This window comes from Carassius carassius, chromosome 3, assembly GCF_963082965.1.
Source record: "Carassius carassius chromosome 3, fCarCar2.1, whole genome shotgun sequence".
NCBI lineage: Eukaryota > Metazoa > Chordata > Actinopteri > Cypriniformes > Cyprinidae > Carassius > Carassius carassius.
In genome coordinates this window covers 10368468-10394652 of record NC_081757.1, presented here as the reverse complement: position 1 = coordinate 10394652, position 26185 = coordinate 10368468, and the positions used below count along the sequence as shown (strand labels likewise).

The 26185-nt window shown below is 36.7% G+C and overlaps 3 protein-coding genes across 11 annotated transcripts in view; 1 reads left to right on the top strand and 2 right to left on the bottom strand.

The window, feature by feature from the left end:
- Window positions 1–10802, bottom strand: part of mark2b (MAP/microtubule affinity-regulating kinase 2b) — a 48709-nt gene extending 37907 nt beyond the window's left edge. For 2 of the 8 annotated variants that reach the window (XM_059528572.1, XM_059528586.1), the window contains exon 1: window positions 9677–10797. In XM_059528572.1, coding sequence (XP_059384555.1) covers window positions 9677–9727 — 51 coding nt within the window. In that variant the 5' untranslated portion in view covers window positions 9728–10797. Of the gene's footprint in view, window positions 1–9676 lie in introns of all 8 variants that reach the window. The other 6 variants (XM_059528603.1, XM_059528594.1, XM_059528617.1 and 3 more) reach the window with 5 other exon arrangements.
- Window positions 10803–11686: 884 nt separating this feature from the next.
- Window positions 11687–16429, bottom strand: krcp (kelch repeat-containing protein). Its single transcript, XM_059528534.1, has 13 exons — window positions 16220–16429; window positions 15731–15889; window positions 15574–15646; window positions 14980–15039; window positions 14267–14534; window positions 14036–14167; window positions 13763–13950; window positions 13386–13582; window positions 13179–13270; window positions 12811–12865; window positions 12525–12622; window positions 11943–12037; window positions 11687–11859 (listed from the first exon to the last, which is right to left on the bottom strand). Exons 1-13 carry the CDS (start codon window positions 16279–16281, stop codon window positions 11728–11730), a joined length of 1611 nt encoding a protein of 536 aa, XP_059384517.1. The 5' UTR covers window positions 16282–16429; the 3' UTR covers window positions 11687–11727.
- Window positions 16430–17040: 611 nt separating this feature from the next.
- On the top strand, window positions 17041–22306 carry adad2 (adenosine deaminase domain containing 2). Of its 2 annotated transcripts, none has more exons than XM_059528553.1 (9): window positions 17041–17132; window positions 17532–17943; window positions 18042–18170; window positions 19015–19165; window positions 19384–19551; window positions 19677–19891; window positions 20841–21075; window positions 21481–21613; window positions 21783–22306. In XM_059528553.1, exons 2-9 carry the CDS (start codon window positions 17535–17537, stop codon window positions 21891–21893), a joined length of 1551 nt encoding a protein of 516 aa, XP_059384536.1. In that variant the 5' UTR covers window positions 17041–17132; window positions 17532–17534; the 3' UTR covers window positions 21894–22306. The 2 variants fall into 2 exon arrangements, with proteins under 2 accessions (XP_059384536.1, XP_059384527.1); XM_059528544.1 differs by having other exon boundaries at window positions 17529–17943; window positions 21783–22305.
- Window positions 22307–26185: the final 3879 nt, after the last annotated feature.

Here is a 26185-nt window from a genome sequence, read left to right as displayed (position 1 = left end):
TATGGACCACCAGAGATAAGCATCTCTCTTTAGCAAGTATTGATGCAAATGAAACTCATCATTCGGCATCGCACCTTCACCTGTCCAACAGTCATCTTCATTAAAAGTGCTGAACGCTAAATTCTTTCACTATCGCTAATGATGCCCTTTCATTGTTGCAGTCTTTGATCTTGACATCAACTGATGATAAATAAAACACGGTGCATATCTGTTGCTGTCTGTGATGTGATCTCCATTGAATCTGCATGTGGTGTGGGAATTTAAGCTCACAATTATAATCTATTTTTGGAGACACAATTATGTGGCCAAGTGTAAATGAAACAGTTTCAACAAATTGAATAGCCATTTGATTTAAGAAAACACACGAGGTGACAGAAGTAAATGGGCTTTTTGAGATGTGGCCATTGAACTAAAAAAAAAAAGTGAGCTTACAGTCTATTGTGAAGAGAGTTTAAGTGGACTAAAAGATTGAGGAAGTCTGCCATTAAAATATTTTAACATTAGAAGAATTTTAACTTTAACTTGCGGTTCAATAAATGAACCGATTCATAAGAATTATTCATATGTGAATCATGCTACAATAGTCATGCTGCATGTTCAGCTATGCTTTGCAGAAGGCAACAATTACGTAATATAAAACTGCTTTGACCTGTTTTTCAGTTCCAGAAGAGGGTGGAATGAAAAAGAAAGAAGGAAAGGAAAGAAAGGAAGGAAACAAAAGATTGGAAGGAAAAAGGAAATTAAGGGAGCAAAGAATGAATTATTAGTAAATAGGCAAATAGGAAGGAAAAATGTTGGATGAACAGAAAGATGGATAGAAAGACAGATGCAGAAATGTTTCATTAACATCACCATATTCGGGTGTTTCTCACATCAATCGAGTCAGATACAAACAAACAAAGGCAGAGAAGCATGGATGAACTGAAGGATGGATGAATGGCGGACAGAGACGGCAGGTAATGCATGGAGCTGTAAATCTCACACTGCCTCTATTTAGAACTAGTGTCTGGAGGCACCCAAGGGCACAAACAGAGAGCAGATGGAGTGTCTCTCTCACTCTCCCTTTTTTTCATCACACCTCTCCCCTCGCTTCAGCTCGTCCTATGTCAGGAAACTGTCAACAGTGAATAAATAATGCTGATAATCATACACTCTCCCTCAATGAGCAGAAATTCTAGGGCCCTATGAAATCCATTAGATTTTTTCCTAAATTATTTTTTTCTTCTTCCAAATTCATTTTTTCAGTTTTAATTTGAACAAAAATTACATTTATGGCCCTATGAAATGTTTTATTTTTTTCTCACCAAATTTTTACAATTTAAAAAAAATTTCTTAAAGTAGCCTTATTATTTCTTTTTCCACCTCAGAAATTCTGTGTTGTGTATTTACATTTTTCTGGAAATCAAATTAAGGCATAAAACATTAATTTAATTTAGCTTTTATTTATTGAAAATTAAGCAAACTTTATTTTTTCGCACACAATAGAGATTTACTATTCAAATTAAAACATGGAAGAAATATTTCATCGACGTTCCATGTTAAACTGTTAATTCTGTTTTTTTTAGTGGATTCCAGGATTCCGTCCGTGTTTTCCGCATCGTGGAAATCATAGGGCCCTACAATTCCTCTGGGATGTAAAGCTCCACAGGGTGGCCGGCTCTTTCCGGTTCACTGCAGGGTGTGGTTAACGCCCTTCTGCCCTCATGGAGTGTAGATATCAAACACATACACCTCTAGTGACTGTTTACCTGAGCTGAGCTTTAAAAACATGCACAGAGAAAAACTGAGAGGGAAAAGAGAACATGATACCAAAGGGAAAGCTGTAGGGAGATGAGATTATTGCTTCTAATGTCTTTGTTCCCTTTTATTACTTTACTTTTCCTTATATGCTTTTAAGCTATATTTAGTAAGTTACAATTGTTTATTATTCATTTGTAATTATTATAGTAATTATAATTCTACAAGTCATTTAATAAGAATGCACGAATAGTTTTGATATTTAAGTCGGTAAACGTATTAATTTAAAAGATTGATTACAAAACTGGATAGTGAGGTGCCTTAAACATTTAACATCATAAAGGTATAAAACAGTCACGCATGAATTCACCATTCAAAACGAAAGCACTAATGAAGATTAAAAAAGGTGCTGAGGTACAAAAAAATCAGTTCACAAAAACCAGCATTGAATGTCCTTTCTCTCACACACTCCTACATGACGTCAAGCGCCTGAAATCAGAGAGAAGGCCTCGGCACTCCCTTCAGTCAACTTCACACCCAGTGCAACTGGAAAGGCCTGTTTACACACACACATACACAGCGTTTTAAACTCTGGACTTGATCTCAACATGGTGACTCCATGCTCGCCGTCGTAAAAAATGCAAAGCCGTGTGTAAATGTTAGCCCTGTTCGAGCTGCTGAAGGTCAGGGAGCTAAACAGGGTTTATAGTCCACTGTGTGCAGTCTTTTAAACTCAATCTTCAGCCGCCCAACCTCGTGTTCCCAAACACATCCAAACTTTTCACTTTCTGACAGTATTCAAATTCCTCCCCCGAAAGGTAAATCTGGTCTCTTGGTTTTTTAGGATTATTTCATTTGTTTGGGTGTGGCGGTTTCAAAGATATGTCAATGGAAAAGTTGAGGTGATTGCCCTCTTTGAATATTTCCTACAGTATTTACAGTATTTCTACTGACTTTCCTATTCTACATTTTAGACAACTGCCAAAGGAATAGACAAACATTTCATACTGTATATATGAAAAAATAAATAAAAAGATAGTAATTTAATTTAATTTTTAAATTTGAATTAAGAACAACAACATAAGAAACAACCAACAAAAGATGTGCAATTAAAATGTTTTCTTGAATACACTATTATAGTATCCTATATGTCAATACAAGTACCTGAGGTCAACCTAATGATGCTTACCACAATGATTAAGGAAGTGGGGGGAAAAAATGTACAAATATATCGCTGATAGTTTTGCAACCTTCAATTATTAAAGCAATTAAACAAATATTTTACTAAATAAAACTTCCACATAATGTACAAATGAAATTTGAACATTCATTACTAAAACAAACAATGTCTAAACATGTTGTGGCATGGGCTGGTATGTTGTTGACCCCCACTTGACTGATTCATTACACATGCAACTGAATTTACTCACCTGTGGCACACTGATTGCAACCAACAGTTATGCTGTGACTTCATGTCTTTGGGCACTTTTACATTCAAGCTTTTTGTGACTTGATCATGAGGTTTGAAGATCGGTGTTTAAAGACAGATTTGCCTAATGTGAATAACAGTATGGTTCACTTTTGCTGAAACAAATCCAGTCAGGAAGTGATTCACTACTGAACTGATCATCTATGTTTTATGAGAGTGCGGTATGCTACCCCAGAAAAATCAATGTGGGACGTCTATGGACAAAATAAGAAATGTCATATTAGAGATATGGCCAAAGTTTCTTTATAGCAAGCCACTTCACTCTGTGATAATTTTATATGTAGGCAACAGTTAAACAAGTACAGCTTCTGTATAGGAAAAGGCTAAAATCTCTAAAACTGTTTACCAAGATGTTTTGATAACAATATCCAATCAGCAATCAAATCTTCCAACAATGGCATCACAAAATCCAGGCCCAGCAAATGAGCATGTGCATTCTACAGTAAACAAACATTAAATTTCTTTTAATTGAAAGGCAAAACTTTATTTTCTAAAGTTGTTGTATTGTTTTCTCAAACAGAAATTAGTGGTCCGTCTCCTCCTCGTAAGGTCTTACTTTAACAAAGATGATTTTATTTTAATCCAGTAACATAAAGGTCACTAGAACTCCGGATCAATCTCACCAATAATGTGGCAGCAACCACCAATAATCATTAAAAATAGTTGGGAGAAAAAAAACTGCTCAAAAGCTATTGTAAACTGTTCTAGCCCAATTAATTTGCTCATTCCACTATAGAAATAAATTACAACATATCTGAGAAAACACAGCAAGACAATCTAATGTGGTCGGATCGCTGTATTGTTGGTCTTGGCTTCAGCCATGTAAGCCTCCAGGACCTGAATGGGAGCCATTTCCACAGAGCTGATTACATGGTGATGTTCTGTCTAGTAATTTATCAGCAATGACAGTGAGCCTAACGTCATGTCGTCCACCCCTTGAGATTTAACCACACCTAATCCCCTCACAAAGGCCGAGAACACGTGGATGCAGTTCAATATCTTGTGGTGACTTAAATTATGTAGAAACGTTTTTTTATTTCTTGTCTAAGAGAATCAACCATTTGAGACTGACGATGAAAAAGCCCTAAGATCATGGCAACCCATACTTTATGACTTTATAACCTGCTCTTTCACCTGCACTTTCCTATTCTTCTCTATGTCAATACTGGCTTTTGTTTGTGTATATAAAACATGGATAAACCTGAAACCAATTTTAAAGGGACGTGTGGGAAAGGACGTGTTTATAGAAACCACATCTAAAAGATGTTTTTATTTCCTTAAGTGACGACTGTGAGGCAGTATTCTAATCAGAATTGAAACACTGAGAGCCATGTTCCACTCCAGATAAAAACAACAATATAACAGAGCGGCTGAAGCGACAAGATGATAGCATCCTAAAGAAGCATTTGCATATGATTTATAAATCCAGGAATTACTATTATTTGTCGTTTGCGAGCCAACTTTACACAATGGACTGTTTATATCCAAGCATCTCAAAAGATTACATACCTGCAATGCTATCTAGTCCTTGCAGATCAGTTTTGACTGAATGGATAATATCAGGATTATTTCTTTCACAAACATAAATTGCTGGCATTTAAAAAAAAGTTTTTTATTCCGTTGAAATGATCTGTCTAGTGGAGCGAGAAGTTCTAATGGAGTAAATCACTGCAGTGGAAAAGTGAGTCTTTGAGACTGATCAGGGTCAAACGGACCTGACAGAGATCTGTGCTACTATGGAGGATGTCCAAACAAAGCACACCAGATTGAACAGCACAGAACGCTTTTTGAGGACTTCGCCAAGATGTGAGCTGTAAAACCAGGCAGGTGCAAAGACATTTCTAAAAGTTCACAAAAACGACAGCAGTAAGCAGAAACAATGACGGTCATTATAAATCACAACCGGCAAAAAGATGTTCATTTTGCATTTGAGAAATAAATGTTCTGTCATTATTTACTCATCTTCATTTCATTCCAAACTTTTTGTTCATACAGTACAAAAGGCTGTGATTTCTCAACTATTGTTGGACCCAATCGACTTTTTACTGTATGAACAAAAAGCTGGGACATTTGTGGGTCAGTACATGAGGACTGAATTTACATTTTTGAGTAGAGTATCCACAAAATAGTGATATATTCATAAATAGGGATGGGTACCGAAACCGGGTATTAAACTGGCCCCGGGGCTAAATTATGAAAGACCGTGGTATCAGTAAGATCTGACGCTATCGATTCTGCTTTCGGTACTGGAGGGGAAAAAATTTATGTACTATGTATTTTTGCTTAATAATGTTATCGTGCACATTTTATCTCACCAAACATTTCTAATGTGCGATCATATTAAGACGTTTGTCTGTGAGATCTAGCAGTTTTTAGTGCTGCAAATGCATTTATCCATTGCTGAAATGTCCGCGTCTTCATAGAGAGAGCAGGTTGCTTCGCAACGCTTTGGAAAGAAGAAGAAAGGTTTTCCACGCATTTTAGGCGCGATATGTGAACGGCCCCTAACACAACACAAAGTAACACAACACAAAGTACCGATAAGAATACTGTTAAAGTCCCGGGCCGTTAAGCAGTATCGGTAAGAGTAGTAATACCGTTAAAACCTTAATACCCATCCCTATTCATAAAAGCTTAGTGACAGTTCAGTACACATAGCAGGTAAACAATGGCCAAAAATTACCAAAACATCTTCACTTCAATCAACATCATTGGCGATGTGGTACATTTCCAAATAACACAGCAAATTCAAGCTGGTGTTACATTTCAGAAGTCAGACCAAAGGCGAAATTGCAATTTGGGCAACCACTTTTGAGTAGACCTTTCAGATTAAATGATTTCCTTCTAATTTAGTACATATTATGTAACATAAATCTAATTTTAATTGCAGAATGTGCTATTTACTATCTTTAAATGAAACTAGTGTTGTCACGGTACCAAAATTTCAGTATTCGGTACCGATACCAGTGAAAATCCACGGTTCTCGGTACCAATTTTGGTACCAAAGCAAAACACAAAAATATGCTAATTTAAAAAAAAACTTTTTAGCACTAAAAATAAAACCAATGCCATTCTTTATACTTATTTACAAATGTGTTTTAAGTTTTTCTACAAGTTATATAATTATGAAAAACAGTAAACAAGTTTCACCCTAATTTAATTTGTCTTTTAATTTATGAAATTTAAACATTTTATTTCTGGTAAAGGGATTTTCTATTAAAATTAAAACATGGAAGAAATATTGTGATTTATTTCTTAAAAAAATAATAATAGTAATATTTCTAGCACTATGCCTTTACGTAAAAATTAGAACTTTTAGGCCTAATGAATGCATATTTGTCATTTTAACTGAACTTAAGACTGGTGGTGATGCTTAAGATATTTTTGGTCATTGATGGTTTCTGTAAAAAAAAATAGTAATAGATCATATTAATTATTATTAAAAGATAATACTACTACTAATTCTACGATCATACTAATGTATATCCGATGCACTATGAATTGATGAGCTGTTGGGTTCATGAATATTAATCACGTTGTCTGCGTTCGGTCAAACTGATTTGCTGAAATCAAAACAGGGACGGTACTAAATCAGCGCCAGCTAATGAAATTGTCATTTGCGCATTAGCTCCGCCCACTACCGTCTTCTGCTTGTTCAAAAATGAATATGAATAATTCTAAATGAACTCCATTACAGGAAAAGACAATAAAGAATAGTTTACATATAGTGTGTCGATTCAGCGTGGTAAGACTCTCGCTCTTTCTCTCTTTTGCATGTGTGAGAAACTGAAAAGATGGAGAGAGAACTCTGAAGCTCAGATGCTGAAACACTGCGCTTCGGTCTATGTAGTAAACAAACCCGCACGTCTCTGCCATTCATTAATTCACACAGAGACGCGCAGAACACGGATTCATATTTCAAGCAACATTTGCGGCTTAACATTTACAGATACTGGTCCATATGGAGATTTGATTTGATTAATTTATTCTAACTTTGACAAATTCCATGACTGTCCATATTAAAATGTAAGTTTCATTTTCATGACTGGATTTTGAGATTCCGTCCTCGTTTTCTGCTTCGCGGAAATCATAGCGCTGAACCGGGTTTGAACGGGACCTCGGTACTACCGGTACTTACAGAAACCTGGTACCGTCACATTTAAAAAATTTTAGTACCGACTTGGTACTAAAGTACCAGGTCTTTTGACAACACTAAATTAAACATATATCAGTTTTGGCCAAAAAAATTCATATAAACCCACTAAAATCTTTATTACATTAGCAGTGAATTACTGCATTGCCTGCCATATGCTTAAAACAAATCCTATACAGCTATATGGCTTTAGCTATATTATTTAGCATGATGTGCACCACATGCAGCATAGCTGACGTCACCTGAAAAGACATTTCAGAGACAGCAACTATATTTTGAAAAACATTTTCCTTTCGGAACAACATGCAATAATTAACTGCTTATGGTTTGACCAAAAAACATTTTATAAGAAGCAAATGGTGGCCATTTGGACTGTATGTTAACTTCACGGACACAGAGTTCCCGAACCACATCATTTAGCAAAAACATCAGAACACAGAGGTCAGAGGGTGAGAAACAGGTGAACGCCCTTCCTCTCTCTCTATCTCCTAAATCTGTGTTAGTGGGGTCTGGGATTTCAGGGATCTGTAACACAAGCCTGTGGTGTCAGGTCACAGTATCAGCAAGGTGACACACTGAGTTACTGAGAACAAGGAAACCCTGTGTTAACACTTATTGAGGAGGTGTGCTTTTCAGACATGGATGCTGTAAAGCTGGAGAACAGAGTCACAGGCCAAACAGGCCTCAATTCAGGCTGAACATGAAGGTCTGTGAAGAGTTATATGGAGAAAGAAAATCATGTTTGTGTGTTCCATGTATATTAAAATAATGAAACAGCAGAGTGAGTGACAGATAAAACTTCCAAAGATGCAAAACACGGTCCAAGTCATAAACATAAACACACTGTCACGTGTCCGATCTTTTTTATGCAAAGCATCCTTCCCTGCGCCTGCTCCACCCCAATGGTGGATAATGCAAAATAATAACACATTTTCATAGCTCTCCTCCTACATAGCAGGCTGAAACTCACACACAATCTCACTAGTATGATTAACACCAGTGATTCACTCCTCACACTCTTCCTCTGCTAAAACAGACACACTCTGAGCAAGAGGTTAGAGATCTTGGAGAGGGCATCCGGAGATCTGGATAAGGATATAAAGTCCTTCGCTTTTCATTAAGCCACTTAAAGGAAAACACACACATTAGTGCTGCCTGTATTGTATGAAGCTCAGTCAGCATTAGTCACACTGGCATGAGTTAAAATGAGCACTGAAACTGTCCTCCTCACTCTGAATGGCTCAATTTTCTGTCCTCTGGCACTCGTGCTGCAATCTCTGCCTCATCACATTGAGAGGGGCAAGGCTGGCTATTTTCACTGCCTATGGTCTTCATGTTTCCCAAATCCAACACACTACCTGTTGACTGATTTCCTCATAGACTAGTGGTTCTAAACCTGTTCAAACATTTAAATGAATGTCCTTCGTTTGTTAAAGTACAGAATTTAGGAGTGCCCATATATTACAATAAGTAACTAAAAGAATTATAATTTAAAAGTAATTAAAATTAATCTTGAATTTGAATTGTTTTAAATTATTTTTAAGCCTGTTTTGTTTTATTTTAAATCCATCCTGAGGCCTCTTGGAAGTCTGCTTCTTATTAATTTAGAGAAAATTATCAATATCCGCATATTAAAATAAGCAAATACTTATAATTAAAATTAAAATAATTAAATTCTTGAATTCCACAACATTGGGAGAGATTTTTTTTTTTTATCTTGATTTTTAGTTTAGCTTATTAAAGCTGGTTTTATTTTAAGTCATCTTGGAGGTTTGTATTTATTTTGCCTGATTTTAGACATTTAAGCCATCTTGTGGTCGCCCGTGGATGTTTGCTAAGGCTCCCCAGCGGGCCCCGGCCCCTTGGTTGAGAACCACTGCAATAGATGGGTCTAAACACCTTGTTAACTTCATCAGCATTGGCTCGACTCATTGTTATATCAGTGGACATTGATTATTAGTATGAGGAATAGATAGGATTTTCAGTTTCTCCACTGAACAAAATTACAGAAAAAGACATGATTAAATAAGCCATAAAAGACACCAGATTTAAAACATCTACAGTGAGGACCATGAATGTAGCCTCGACAAGCCTATCAGTTAACAGCTATGGGAACATGTTGAGTCAGGGAAACTTTTCCTGAACAAAGTTTTTTTTTTCTTCCAGTCACCTGTCTTATAGCCCAGCAAGCATGAGCGAAACACAGTTCAATAGAAAAGCAAGCATGACGTAATTCCCAACACCAAAAACACATTAATGTATAGTTTCTGTGCGGTCAGTGTGAAGATATGGCTCACCTGGCTGGATGAAGTCTCTATAACACCTACTCCTTGAGGCCGGGTTGACATTTTCGCCCAGAGATTCTCAAAAACAGGGCAAAAGGAGGAAATGTAAATGCAAGATCGTTTTCAGTGGTTGACAAGCATTTATAAGCTTGTCGTTAGAAGCTATTCGTCTGAGTTGACAGAATTAATCAGTGCTGCTAGCTAGCCTGAACTAGCCACGCAGACAGATCAACAAGTTGAAGCCCAACATCAGTCCATATGTGAAGAGGAGAAAAAAAAACTTGTTTTGAAGTCTCCAGTTGAAAATAAACAGCAGGTCCTTGAGGAGGATTTATGAAGGATTTGAAGTCTTCTCAGGGAGACTAACATGGAGCTCACTTACATTTATATTCGTTTCCCAACCGAATGAGCGAGAGTTTAAAAACAATTCATATCCTCCCATAAATGACAGTGATAGAGAATGAGCAAACGAAAAGGGTCTCTCTGCGTGCGATATTACGTGTTAGACCAGCCAAATATCACAATTTTACCGACCTTCAAAAAGAAAGTGTCAATAAAGGTGAAAATACCTCAACCGTCAGTTTGAGATAAACGAAACAACTAAACACGGATGTAAAGACAAAACAACCGTGAGTGATGATAACGAAAGACTGGCAAACCAAAGACGGGTTTAAAAAAAAAAAAAAGATCAATCGCGAAAAACCCTCAGTATCCACGAAACCGTCTTCAGCCACTCACTGGATCCCGGTGACAAACGGTTTTTGAATGAAAGGAAACGTCTGAGGGCTCGCGTCCAAAGACAAACATCCAGAGTCAGCTAGTATAATCCATGATTGGCTTCGGGGCTGTGCTGAAACGGGTTCCTTGGTTTAAGTGGAGGAGGATTGGTGTCGTACTGCGGCCGAGCTGCTCAAACGCTCGTGCCTGATACCGGAACAAGCGCGAGGCAACATGGCCGATCTCCGGAGCGAGCGTAGGGGGGCAGAGCAGGGAGGGGCGGCGGCGGATCCTCTAGGCGTCAGTCGGTGCTCGCATACTGCGGTATTCGCGGCAGTAAAGGCGACTGTAGACGTGGGGTGACATCATGCGGTCGTTGTTACCGTGGAGATTTTGAAATCGAGCAGATGCCTGGACACAAGAAATGGCATCTGTGTGCCTGACCTGCTGTGTGATTGTGTGAGAAGTGTTGAAACAACGGAAGCATAGAGGCATTTGAATTTCCAAAAGAACATTTAATTTTGAACAGGTCTGCTGCAACGGTATTTACAGATAGAATTATACACGGTATGAATACATTTACAGCCATTTAAAAAGAACAAACCAAAAAATCTTAAAAAATCTAAGTCTAAAACTAGGCATGTAAGATTATATACAAAACCCACATCACGAAGCTTTTCACAGGTAAAATCTGAGGGTGTGTGAAATCACAAAATGACTCCATCTTTGACACATAAAGGAATCGTTGAACCCCAAATTAAAAACCTGTCATTGTTTACTCACCCTTATGTAAATCCATAAACAAGTGCTGTTAATTTGTGTAGTGCACAAAATGAGAATTTCTGAAGAATCTTTACACTACACTAGAGCACTTTCTGTGAGAAACAAAATTGGATTTTAGGGTTTCACAAATCAATCATCATAGTTCTTAAATCAGAATTGAGGTCATAATGTCTCCATGATAGCTGTTAGTTTAGGTCTTTTTTTCAACAGCCAATTTATGGCTTTAGAAGACGTGCAATATAACAGAACAAAAATGGACTTGGCATATTGGATTTGGGAGTCATTGTCACTATGGTTTTCTTAAAAAAAAAAAAACTGAAGACTTTTACATTTGTTCTTTGATGTTCTATAGAAGAACAGAACACATTCAAAACCAGTCTAGGGTGGGTAAATAACAGTGCGATTAACTAATTCTATTTAGGAAACAGTCCACTCTCAAACAAATGAGGACATAATGCAGATACCTGAATGAAAGTGTAACATACCCTCTTTACATAAACAAATATCAATGAGATAACACGCACACACAAAAATGCATGTAAACCCAACTCTTGATCAAACGTTTAGTCTAGTAGCTCCTCTGCTGGGATGGTGAAAAGGTCAGAGAAGAAGCTCCCTTCGTTGTCACCACCACCAAAAACCAGAAGTGTTTGTGGGGCTGACTCTGGAAGTTCCTCTTGTTCATCTGTACATCCCTGTAAAACAAAGACAATTATTATAAATAATGAACTGAAGCCACTTGATAAAGCTGTTCATAATTTGAATTGAATGTTTTTACCTTTTTGAATATTGTGGGCATAGTAATGATAGAATGTCCAGCTCGGGGTACAGAACTGAGCTGGGGACAAGCCAGAGAGGACCAGCAACTAGTGTCTGAAGAGAAAGAGAAAGAAGGCTGTCTTTATACTCCAGGATAAATATAATCTTTAAAAAATTGTCTCTGTTATTTTTAAGTAATTAATAATTTTACTCTAGGCATTTACATGTAAATAAATACATTTACAATTTTATAAAATATTTACATTTTTAAATAAATGCTGTTAACTTTATATTGATCAATCCTGAAAAAAAATGCATCAGTTTCCACAAAATCAGCATGTAATCAGCATGTTATAATGATTTCTGAAGAATACTTAAGTGTAGTAATGCAAAATATTCAGGAATAAAATTTTATGTCAAAGCTCATTGTAAACTGTTATTTCATATTACTTTTACTCTGTTTTTGAGCAAATGAATGCAGCTTTGGTATGTATAAAATATTTTCAACAACAAAAATCTTTGAAAAACCTTTGAACAGTAGAGTATATAGTAACAATGACAGTCCTGGCTATGGAATTGGGGCATAAAACCTTATTCTTACCTGTGTTGAAGACGAATGCATCACTCAATGCGTTGTTCCCATTGTAGCCCCCATGAATCAGGAAGCTGCAGTCTGAAAGAACCGCACAGCCATGCCAGCTGCGATACAGTAAGGGTCAGAGGTCAAATACTCAGTACATCTAGGCTGATCAAGATATATTCAGTCATGTACCCATAAGGCAACTGATTTAATTTCTATTATTTATTTAATTTGCAGCAGAGACCATGACTTAAAGAACAAACTATTCTTTGTGACAATTTACTCAGTGTAAATAATTTTTAAATACCTTCTGGGAGACGGGGCGGTTCCACTTGTCTTCACAACAGAAAACTCCATCAGACCTGAAATAGGTGGTGTCAGTGTGGTATTTTAGGCTGACTAAAAGAACACCTTTAGTAATTAATGTGTGAAAACACTATGAGTCATATCAGGTATTAAATATGCAGAAAAATCTAGACAGATCTATTGAATTATAACGGTTTAAAACTAGAAATAATATAAAGTGTTGAATCTTGTAGACTCAAGCAATAGTAATAAAATGACTTTTATTAGTGGTGATGAACATTACGTTATTGCTTATTTTCCCCAGTTAGATAACACCTGAATTAAGAATCTAATAAATATTGTAACATTTACAATTCTTGCAGTATTTACCAAGGTCTAGCATGAACATGTCATTGAAGCATACAGGAGTGTCCCATCCTCCAAACACAAAGATCCTCCCCTGCATCACACATGCTGAGTGCCTGCACAAACAAATCAAAAACAAAAACACATGCACAGTACAGCTGAAAACATCAGTCATGCAGTTAATTAAATATTACATCATGCAACTTTGAATAAAAAACTTAAGTTCCCTACCCAGAGCGTGGCGCAGGCTTATCTCCATTGACAATAGGTTGATACCAGATGGCCATTTCAGGGTTAAAGATGTAGATGGAGTCACTGCAGCCGTCTGGTTCTGGGTGTGGGCGAGGAAACACTCCTCCAAACACAAAGAGCTCTCCTCGAAACATACTGCAGCTGTGGTAGGCCAGAGGAGGCACTTTACCTTGCGCCTAAAGGAGTAAATGAAATTCAAGTCAGCTTCATAGTATTTTCAGAACCTAAAACCAGATGATATCTATGACACAAAAATAAATATTATGTGCCTAAACATGTGTTACAGTAATACTGTATATTTCTGTGAATGTTTTAAAGGGTTTTGTTGTCAATCTGAGAATCAATTGCAGACTAACCTCAACCAAAGTCCAATGCCAGGTTTGTGTGTCTAGTATGTGAACGTCATTAAACCATTTCTTATGCTTGGAGCCACCAAACACAAAGATCCGCTTAGATTCTGGGTCATAGGTCGCTGTGTGACCAATGCGGGCCTCAGGGGTGGGTCCTTCTGCAAGGGTTTCAGCAGGTACCCAAGAAAGATCCTCTGAAAAAATATTAAGAGCAGAGCTGCATCTACCAAGTAAAAGCATATTACAATCTACTGACATGAGTCAATGTGAAATACTTACCCGTGCACAGTTTCCAAATGGGGTCTTTGCAGAACTGCATTCTGGCATCTTGTCCTCCAATCAGAATTGCTGTCTGAGGATCAATGGGACAGAGAGTTTGACCCCAACGGCCTGACGGCTTGTCCAGGGGAGCTGAAAAGACAGTGTTAAACATACAATAACTACCATACCACATTATTCATGTTACTCGTGTACATGTTCCACATTTACGCAATGAAAATATTCACTCACCAGTTTGTGAGGGGGTTTTGGCCTGCTTGCCTTTAGCTTTGTGGCTCTGAGAACTGGAAGTAGCAGTCTGTTCCTCCTTTTGTGAGAAGAGACGTGTCTGACCTCCACGATGATTGCTCTTGCTCTGTCTTTGAGGCGTCACCTTTTCAGAGGCCTTAGGGCAGATGTTCTCCTTCCCTCTACCTTCATTAACTTCCTCCTCCTCCTGTCCTGGAGATCGCTTCCTCTTGCCTGGACACTCTCTTAATGCAGGTACTGCGGGAATGCACTGGAAACAATGAAATGAGAAGACACTGAAGACAAAAGCTCAAGAAGCAGCAGCCGTGACAGCAGCAAGTAAATAACAAAGAACAGATCATTTATTTAAAAAAAAAGAAAACAACAGAACAGACGCCATTCTTTCAATCTCCAAAATCTTCAATGGACTTGTACCATGGCAGAACAAAATTGTGTGCCACGGACAACAAAGTGATGTATAATGTTAATTTTTATAAAAAAAAAAAGGACAAGACACTTTTTATTTGCTTCATTTTATTTTAAATATGCTGTAAAATAAAAAATATAAAAGTGCATAAAACACACACCTAACTTAAATACATACGGAGTGAGAGGTGTGACATTTTTGGAGAGGTGCATGTCAGGCAACGCACAACCTAAGGCCTAGTTTTGACACAGATGTATAAATCGCCTTTACTAAGGCAGGTTAAACTCACCTCTGGAGTGCATTCCATCTGTGAAAGAGTCAGCCCCGGATCCAAAAGCTCTGTCGTACCCTTTGGAAAACAGGATCATGGGTCAATTACTGTATGCACAGATCCAAAGTCTTCACACAAAATGCATTACATCTTATATCTCATATACTACGGATAATCTGATTACACTTTCAGTAAAGACTGTAACATCTTTGACTAGTAACGGAAACAGAGTCATGATGAAATGGAAGCTGTGACAGATCTTCAGTTTTGTGAGTTACATCAAAGTGAAATGGATGATTGACAAGTACTTGGTTCTATCTATTGACTGAAGCATGAAGTCGATTGCAAGAAAGGGAAAGGATTTAAGTAGGCTAAATGACTGAAGAAGACTGGCATACATCACTAGAAAGAAATGTAATGTGTTCACCCGAAGATTTAGTTATGACATTGATGAATAGTTCAAATAAATCAACATGTTTTATGCTCTTAGAAACTGACGAATTTCCATTTCATTCTCACTGTAAAAATCAGCACAGAAGATACAAGTCTCCAGATTTTATCTGGGCTTTGTTGTGTAACACAAAATGAAACGGAGCTTGAACTGTCTCTCACCCCAATGAGTTTTACAGTTAAGGTTGCTCCACTGGACCAGACACCATCCTCACCAGATTCCCATGACAGACATCTGAGAAGAGGAAAGGTTTAGTTACGGATTAAGGGTTAATATTAAATCGTACTAGACCGATTTAACGAAAAATGGCTAACGTACTTATTGAATGGTGTTAGTTTTCCCATATTAATGGGTATGTTCATCTCATCAGCCAGTTCCACAGAGACTGAATCTCTCTTTCCCCAGTCTCCTCTGCTGAAGAGAACCATCAGATGGACACCAGGCTGGATCTCAATTGAACTCTGCCATCCTTCACGCCTGTTGTGGGAAATAAATGATGAAGAACACAATCAGCTCATATAAAGAACATAGGTTTAACATGGTTAGCTACACAAGTAGCTGCAGTACTGTTGATACTGTGCACATGTTTGTAGTTGCGCAAGAACTTTACAGGGCGGGAGACAGCAAGGTCGTATTTAATTAAGACTGCTTTAAAATATTAAAACGTATTAAGCAATCTAAATATATTTCATGTACGTAACTACCTGAATCAATGTAAGTGTGCACAGCTTAATTTGCATTAAAACAACATTAAATAATCAGCTAAATGCATTTCCAATCATGTTTGTTTATCTCAGTGAATGTTACCTTAAGATCTGCTGTGGTGGTTCATCTACTCCAAATATGGCATAAACACCAAAGTCATCCATTGTAACGCTTTTAAGTCGACACTCTCCAAAAGAACAAACGCTAGAAATGTAATTTAATTAAACTCCAATAGACAGAGCTCTATCTCCCGCCGACCTAAAGCACAATAAATATAAAACTCGCGCCACCGCCACCACGTTTCATTCACGAGGCACAATGATTGGATGAGTGGGCGGGAACGCGATGCTATCGACCAATCCGATAGAAGACGCGAACTTGTTTTCCGGTTGTTGCAATGTAGATTGACAAGTGAATTCAGCCAATGGATGAACGACTTCATTACAGGCGGGATGCGTGATCGTCATGGAGGAGGGATATTCTTCTGATGGTCATGTTTGGTAATCTGTAGAAAAATAATTTCACATCATAAATCATAAAGTGAGATCACAAACACGGCAAAATGATACAAGGAGAAAATGCACATATTATATTATGATGTAGTAAGCTTACATTTGCTATCTAGTATGCTCTGCAAATCAATACACGTCCGCTGGTGACGCCTGCTGGTCTAATGCATGTAAATGGATGGAGAGATGCTAACTGTGTTATTATTTGCATATTGCAAACAGTTTTACATAAAATAGTTCCTTAACTTTCCATATACACAACTTCCCGAGGTTCGATATATAAAAAGGCTTTGTTATGGTTTTATTTTAATATAAATCATTAAATGCATTAAATTTTTTTTATTTTGTTATTATTGTTGAACGTTTCATATATTAAAAAAAAATGTTTTTTTATTAATTCATCACGTGACTCAGGCAGGCTCCGCCCATCATTAGCTCAGCTTTGAGCCTCAACGTTACAGGTGAAGAAGAGCTGCTGACCAATTACTCGACGCTTTTCTAATCAGGTACAGTGAAACTCTGTGTAATTATTGAAATGTCTCACTTTTTTTGACAGTATTGTTACATTTTGACACACTACAAGTAATTTGATTTGTGAATTTACGTTTAGCAAGCACTTTTGTAATGAAGTGCAGTTAAACTAAACGAGTGTCAGTTTGTTATTCCATCACCTACACTTTAGCTCATTATTTCGTGTATATTTTTATATACATGTAAGGAAGGCAAATGTGAACGTTTGTTATTAGTATTTCGTTATCAGTCACACACTGGCAAATTAACATTAGGTCCTAAACTATAAATGAGATACACCTGTTATATTTCAGGCTCAGTAAAGTACAGTCATTTTTAAAGTATATAATTTTACAGTATTCTACAATTCTGTATGTTTTAAATTCTTTCAGCAGATAATGGCAAATCTCGGTATCAATGCAGAGGGGAAGCGGCTTCCACGAATGGCTGCCACTCTAATGATGCGCTTTACCGCTGAGAGGGAGCCCACCTTTGGCGTCCCCAGAGCCAGTTTCAGGCCTCTCACCCCTAGCAATGAGTCTGAAGATTCTCCATGTACTGGAGAAGAGAGTCAATCCACCATCCCAGAGTTGCGCCACTTTGTTGATACTGAGGAATCCTCTGCTGTGAAACAACAGACCCTAGAAGACCAGTCATTGGAGTCTCCACCCCGAGTTGACGACCTGGGCTCTGACCCAGAATCCCCTTCTGCATGGAGTCTGAGCAGTGTTACAGGAGGTGAAACCACCCTAGAAATACTGGAGGACAATACAGATAGCTCTCTTCGGAGGGACCAGAGAACTGGAGGTTTGACTGGAGTTTCTAGTAAAAAAAAAAAGTCAATATATGTTTGGTTGCAGATGTTTCTTCATTACCAGTGTTGTCTCAAACTCTTGCTCTTTTAGTGAAGTTCACAGACTGGCACAAATGTCGCATAACAGCTGTTTGTACTGAACGTTTTGACAAGCTGCTCAGAGAATCCCCTGAGTACCACAACACTAAGAGCTGCTTCGCTGCTTTTGTACTGGAGAGAGGTGAGTGTGTGAGAGGTAACATTTCTAATTTTCAATCAGTTTAACTTGATGTACTGAAAACACTACACTGACAAACTACAGGTAACTATTAACATAACAAATACACAGTAACTAATAAAAATGACAATAAATGCCAAAATTACTAAATCTTGGAAACTACACTTAAAATGCAAGCTATATAAATAAGAAATATTTAAAAGGAACGATACAAAAAATAGTATCTCCATCATACAAAATAACATTGGTGTGAGATACAATGCCAACCAAAGAAGACCACATTCTGTGCATGGTTAAAGATTGAAGCAGGAAGATTTTTCTGTTGGGCCAATAGGTCAGATTTGTACTTGCCCTTTTTGTAAATTTATAATTTACATTTATTTTTTTGTAAATGTGTTTTTTTTTTTAATAAATCCTATAATTATACATTTAAAAAAAACTATTATTTTAAATTTTCTCTGATATCATCACATCACTTTTGTAATAAAAAGTAGAAAAAAAAAATTTCTACAAAGAAAATTTGCAATATTAGCTGGAAATTATACCATTATCTTATTTAAACAGGAAACCCTGACAGTTCATTTGTAAACATGTTTAGTTTGTAATTTTCGATGCATTTTTACTGATCCCCCAAGACTATCACAATAGTAACCTTTGCTCTATCTTGTTCAATTTCAGACATGTTAACCTATAATTTTATCTTAATTTAATAGAAAACCAAATGTTGAAACATTTATTGCATTGTGCATGTATAAACCATTACGATTTGTATATGTATATGTGTGCAAAAATATATAATATGTAATATAATATGTATAATTTTCTATGAATTGGATGCATGTGTCAGAGGTTCTTGACACAGGTGGGCAGCGCTGTGAGGAATATGAAGTGGTAGCTCTTGGATCAGGTCAGAATTGCTGCAGTGGTTGGCTTTCTTACACAGGATCTGTCATGCATGACTGCCACGCCATTGTCATCGCCCGCAGAGCCCTCAAAAGGTGCAAGAAAATTAAATCTAGACATATTTCTGTACCCAAGAGCATTGAGGAAGAAAAACAGATTTTATTTGAATTGCTTTATATGAATGCTGTTTTTAGTGTGTGTCCAATATATATTTAGAAATGTTTGGTTTCTGCTTCTAGGCTATTTGCAAGTGAAACTACTATTGTAAATGTAAATGTGTAAAAAAGGTCTGTTGTCCTGTCTGGTGTCACAGGTACTTGTACAAGCAGCTCCTGCTGTTCTACAGTGCTGATCCAGAGCTGAAGAAGCGCTCCATACTGGAAAATGTTCCATCTGAACGACTGCTTCAGCTCAAGCCACACATTTACCTTCACTTGTACACTAACAAAGCCCCCAAAGGAGCAGCTCAGTGCATAGTTTTGTAAGTTTAACTACTTTGTTTACGCTCTGTTGTTTGATCTCCACTGTGTATATTAGAAAACTCTATTGTGTATATTAAGAGTATTATATTTAGAACATGGTGAAAAGAGATTTGTTTTTCCACAGACAGTCTCAGAGCAGTGCTTACTCCACTCTGAAGCTGCAGTGTCATGCTAAAGGCTCTCTCATCCCTGCTGCCTTCCTGCTTCCAAGTGTGTGGGGTGCTCGCATCTGTTGCATGTCCGACAGTGCCAAACTCACCCGTTGGACTGTCACTGGAGTGCAAGGGGCGCTACTGACTCATTTCATCAACCCAGTCTACATTACCAGCATTGTACTTGGTAAGCCGTTCACTTTGGTAGGTGACAGAATGCTCTCAGAATGCTCTCAGTGTCCAAATATGGTAATTGGATATTGATTGATTAGTCATTTTGAAATCTAAGCAAGAAGGGAGAAGAATGACAGTATTTATTAAATAAATAAAACTCAGACAAATTACATATTTAAATGTTTTTCTTGTGAAAATAATTTTCTCATGACTTAAAAAAGCTTGAATGTAATCCTACACCCTTTCCTCATTTACTATACATGGATCCATGAATACGCAAATTAGCCCTTCCTCCACTCAGTCACAGCAGCCAGGGCCTCGTGATCCACGGACAATAACTGATAAAACAGTTTTTACTACTGGACAACTACAGTGGATACTGTAACAGTCGTTAAAGTCACTTTTTGATGATGTTGTGACCTCAGAACGCCTTGAAGACTCGAATGCATCCAAGCTTGTGATTTTTAATTCACGCCCGTGAGCAATGCGCGTGAAGTGCGGCTGCCAGTGCAGGAGAGATGGGTCTGACTCTGGGCTAGTTTTACTCGCGGGTTATAATTCAAGTTAGCAGTTCTAAATTTGCATTAAACCACTCGATTTAAACTAAATTTATTTCTGGTTTTGTGCTGGTAATCCTATAGGTATATTTTGCGTGCAATCTCTATGCACGCCACATTTGTATAAATGGAAAAAGCCATATACTAATGATAGGAGTCTATCCCTTAACATGATTGGTTATTGAATTTTGTGACTTAGCAAACGCATGGCTGTTTCAAACCCCGTTTCTGGGACTGCCTTTGGGAAACTACAGTTTTAAGGAGAAATACTCAGCAATGGTGTTGATTGATGGATTGGCACATGGTTTGTCTCAAAGCTAATTAAAAGCACCACATAGATAAATTGACAAAATAACTTGATTTTCATTCCAGGGGGACTTGAACATTTTCTTTATTGTTGCCTAGGCGATTCCAAGTACTGCTCAGAGAAAGTGTCTGATATCATTAACAAGCGTCTGGGCACGGGCTGGAATGATGCACTGCCTCCTCCATTCAAACAAACCACCATCTTCTTCCTGAGTGGAAAGCATGTGGGGCCTGATGAGAACACAGACCACTGCAAAGACCTCAGCATCAACTGGTGTTTGGGAGACTCCAGTATTGAGATTCTGGACAGCACCACTGGTTTTGCAATCAACAAGTCAGTCATACTAAACAAACGAGCTTAAGACAGCCATCTCTTATGCAAAGGTTTAATGCTCTAACAGTTATATTTGAGGGGCTCTTTTGTAACCAAGCCACTTTGAGACTGAATCTAGTTTCAGATTTTGCAGATATTTATACTTCTAATCAATGCGTTAATCAGTATTCAATGACAAGTCAATGGTTTAATGTTGTATTGTTTTTGTTCAACCACTCATTTTGCCTAGATTCATATCCATTGTGTTGTCTCCTATAGTTTGATATTATGTAACTCTAAAATAAAGTATTTGCATAAAACGTCTATCACTATTTAAGAGTGTGGTCTTATTCAGGCTTTTCTTTACTCCACTCAAATTCATTAGCTTTCAGTTCCCATAATTTATTTTGTATTTCTCTCTTTCAGTTCTCCATTTGTAAGCGGTCCTGGATCATCCAGCAGACTTTGTAAAAGAGCATTGTACTTCTGCTTCAGAAAAGTCTCAGCGCTGGCAGGCCACCATGACTTTTTGTCATTCACTACCTACCGCAAAGCTAAAGTATGTACATTTATTTTAGTTTGGATAACAATATTCACACGTCAAAATTATTTTATCATACATTTTTTGGGGTTCATATGTTAAAATTGAGGTTGAATGTATGTGATTGTGCCATTTCGTGCTATATGGTCTGTTGTCGTAAGCTGCTAATCTGCTTTGTTCTGTCTAGATGGCTGCCCAGCTGTATCAGGAGACCAAAACTCAAGTCAGTATGCAGTTTTTGGCCAACAATGCTGGACCGTGGAATTCTAAACACTTGGTAGATTGTTTCAGTCGTTGAACAACCCTTGAAATTCACTTTGGTTCCCAGACATTTCAGGTACAACAGATAGTCATCTTTCCTGTTGAATGTTCATTGACGTTTGAAGATGTGTTCATTTACATGTTCCTTATCAGATATCAGATATTCACTTCCACTGAAAAAAATTCTGTTCTAAAAGTGGAAGAGCTTTAGCAGCTATTTTGACCTGATAGTTCATTAGTGTTTGTGTGGTGGTTTTTGTTTTGAAGTTTTATTTCAGTTCTGTGATCTGTTGTTTTATTGTTTGTTTGATAAAAAAAAAAAGATTGCAGTGAAAAGACTTTGTTGGCTTGCCATACCTACACATAAATATTAGAGTACTATTACAAGCCCATTCATAATTTATGATAAAAAATAATAAAACATTGTGAAGTTGTTGTGATGTGGCTCTTTATTGAAAGGAATTAAATAATTGTTAATTAATAGTTAATTACAATTCAAAATGGTAAAAATACTTCAAGTACTTTGCACTGGATATTATTCTTGGCCATATTTTATTATTCAGACTCATCCACCCCAATGTCTATGGTGGTTATCACCCTACTGTATGTTATGCTGGTTGCAGGTTATTGTGTTTTTATAGATATATATATATATATATAGATATATAGATAGATATAGATATAGATATTATATATAGATATAGATATTATATATAGATATAGATATATATACTTGTATGTATGTATGTACAGTTGAGTTCAAAATTATTCAACCCCCTAGAGACTGCAGTACTTTACAAATACAAGCTTTTCTGAAGATCCAGGATATAATAAAACTTGCATCTATAACAGTTCACAGGCATATTAAAAGTGATATTGTCAATATATAATGTAATATATTTGAGTTATAAGATTTTTTAATAATACTGCTATGTCATAATTATTCAACCCCTATTCAACATTGCTGTTTTTAAATCACTTATTTGCATGGTGGGGAATAAAACGGTCTCAAAACACAATTAAGCCTTTAGAAATTAGCTTGAGCTGTTACACATACAGTTTGGCCCATGCATGTATTGAACTTGAGTAGCAAAATGTCAACAGAGATCTCACAAAAGCAAAGGAGAAGAAATATTGTATTACTTTCGAAAGGCTAAGGCTATATGATGATTTCCAATACATTGAAAGTTTCTAGAGACAGCTCTCAGCCTTATTCCTTAGCTTAAAGTGTGTTTTACCAGAAAATCTTTGAGGGTGTGGAAGAAAAAGCACAATATCATAAAATGTTTAATCAGAGCAACTGAGAAAAAACCTGCAATGTACAGCCAAAGACTTGCAAGATGACCCGATGAAAGGAGGAAAACCATTTCAATGCAGTGTGTAAGAAGAACACTAGACAAGTATGGCCTTCATGTTGAGACATCTTGATAAATACCACTCTTGATCAAGAAGAACTAAAAGCCAACTTGAACTTGATAAAATTCATTTGTGTGGAGCTCTGGAGGAATGTTTTATGGAGTGATGTGACCAAACTGGAACTTTTTGGACCCATGGATCAGCGGTATGTCTGCTGCAAAAAAGGCAAAGCTCATAAGCAGAAGAACACCGTCTCCATCATCAAACTTGGAGGTGGATCAGTCCTGTTATGGGGTTTCTTTACTGTCGAAGGAAGTGAAAATCATGACTGTATGAAGGACATCATGGATTCTTTAAAGTGTCAGGCCATTTTGACAAGAATTGTGATGCTTTTAGTGCAAAAACTGAAGCTGATGATCAATGGACTTTCCTGCAGGCATATCTGGTTGAATTTGAAGAAAGCAGTGGCAATGTGAAAACCAAAGATTATCAGTGATCTGAAAGCTTTTTCAGGTGTGGAATGGGACAAAACTGTAGTAGAGAGGTGACAGAAGCTTCTAAACACTTATAGACAGCGTTTATTGGTGATTTTAAAGAATAAAAGATTCTGCACAAAGGGGGTTGAATAATTTTGAACATGAATGTTTAGAGTCAATTTGAATTTTATCATGATTCATCAATGTTCCATTCTCAGAATCACTCAAAAGTGTATTAACAAACTTTCTCTAATACTTTACTGATGCCTTTGTTAAATTGATTTCATAAAATGTTATCCTCCACAGCAAATTGTCTTGCAAGTCAAGGGGGTTGAATAATTTTGAACACATATATATATATATATATATATATATATATATACTTGTGTGTGTGTGTGTGTGTGTGTATATATATATATATATATATATATATATATGTGTGTGTGTTTGTGTGTGTGTGGGGGGGGGGGGTGCCTGTGAGTTTTGAAACAAATCGTATATTAGAAATGCATATAGTGCAGTTTGACTGAACAATATAGCTATGTGTGAAGTAAGAAAACGCCGGGAACTATTAAGTTCTGCTTTATACATTTTAACACGCATAACATCTTCACATATTAAAACATAAATGTCAAGAGAATGAGCTGCTGTTAACCACGACTTTGGCTAATTAAACAGGAAAGTAACAGTAAAGTGATCTCTGTGAATGGATATGTTTGTACTTTTGTAAAAAATAAATAGCTTATCTCAACCCGAAAGTATTTTGGTTTGACTGACGTCTCATTACTCCGGATGTGCGACATTAACCTACAGCTGAAAGGCGAAAAGTAGGCTATCCCTTGTAGGATTGCGGCAGTACTGCTTTGGCTATGAACTGATAGCGGAGAGCGGATCTTGTCCAGGGGTGGATTTACAAACCTCAGTGTCGTCTTTATGGATTTTATTTGTACGAGTTTAAAGTGATGAGCTGAACAAGGTCGGTAATCAGGTTACATACGGTTTTGTGCCCTCTTTTACTCTGGGGCGAGGTTGGAACTTGATGTATTTCCTTATCTTCGGTTTCCTTATCTCTTTGTTCACCTCTTGAATCGAGTTTCTGTGCACCACTGTCGTTACATTTTGTTGTTTTTGAAAAAACAGTACATTTTACTCCTTACAATTTTATTTCACCTTGAAAAGTACATTATATTTTTATTTATCTTATGCACATTAAATATGGTAAACAGAAGCTCAAACATGCTGTCAAACAATATGTCATTATATGAATCATTAAGTATAGGAATTAGGACTGTCAGCGAATATTTTCTTAATCTTAACAATTACATGCTTTTCTAATTAATCTAGTCACAAATAATTATTTATCAATATTTGCTAAGACTAGCTAAGAAAAAACTCTTAAATGTCCCAAATAAACATTTAAAAGATTAATTGTCCTTTTAGAGAGTGACGTTGAAAAGACAACACAAATAAAGTGGCCTTGAAGAAAGTTAACGTTGTGTGTTTTAATTCTATGACTCTCCTCATTAATTCAACAAATTCTTATTCAGTCTGGAATATATTTCTAGCCTCTCCATCACATCTTGCTCTTCAAAGGGACAGTTCACCCAAAACTGAAAATTCTCTCACCATTAACCGAACCTCTGTCGTCCCAGATGTTTATGACTTTCTTTCTTCACATGAACACAAGCGAAGATTTTTAGTCCATATACTGAAAGGGGACAGGACCACTTCAGAAATCACACAAAGTGAACATGACGATCAAGATTAAAATATTGGTATTTGTATTTTTCTTACATATGCTGATAGTTTCACTTAAGAAGACAGTGATTTATTAAGAAGGTTTGCATGCGTTACTGTCATAATCACTTTGTGTACAGTTTTTGAAGTGTCATTTTTGGATGTCCTATACACTTGCATTATATAAAGATATTTTATTTTTCTCTAAAACTCTTAGTTTGTGTTCATCTGAAAATGAAGGTCATATAGGATGGCATGATGGTGGAAAGGATGGAGTTTCCTTTTAATCCCTTTCCCTGTATTTTTTTTTTTTTTGGTGTTCTGCTGGGTTTCATTTTAATTGTTGTTGTTGAACTAAATATACGTTTGACCTGTGCTTTTGCATTATTTCGTTCTCTCCCTTTAACCATTCTTCTGTATTGTCTGTCAGGAAAAAAGTACTTCTATTTTTTAATACTAGAGTACAATTTATAGTTGTACTTTTTTACTCTTACTCAAGTATGTTTTTGACCAGATTATTCTAATTTTAATTGAGTAAAACTTTCATTGAGTACTTGTACTTTCACTTTAGTAAACTTTTTTTTTTACTTTTTACACCTCTGATTTTTATAATATAAAAAAATACAATCTATAATATCTACTTGTTCTCTTTTTATTTATTAAAAAATTGACCCTCTAACACTAGCATTCTTCTTTTTCTATTCTGTCTACTTGTTTTCTTTTTATTTATTACAAAAACATTGCTGCATGTACTGCAATA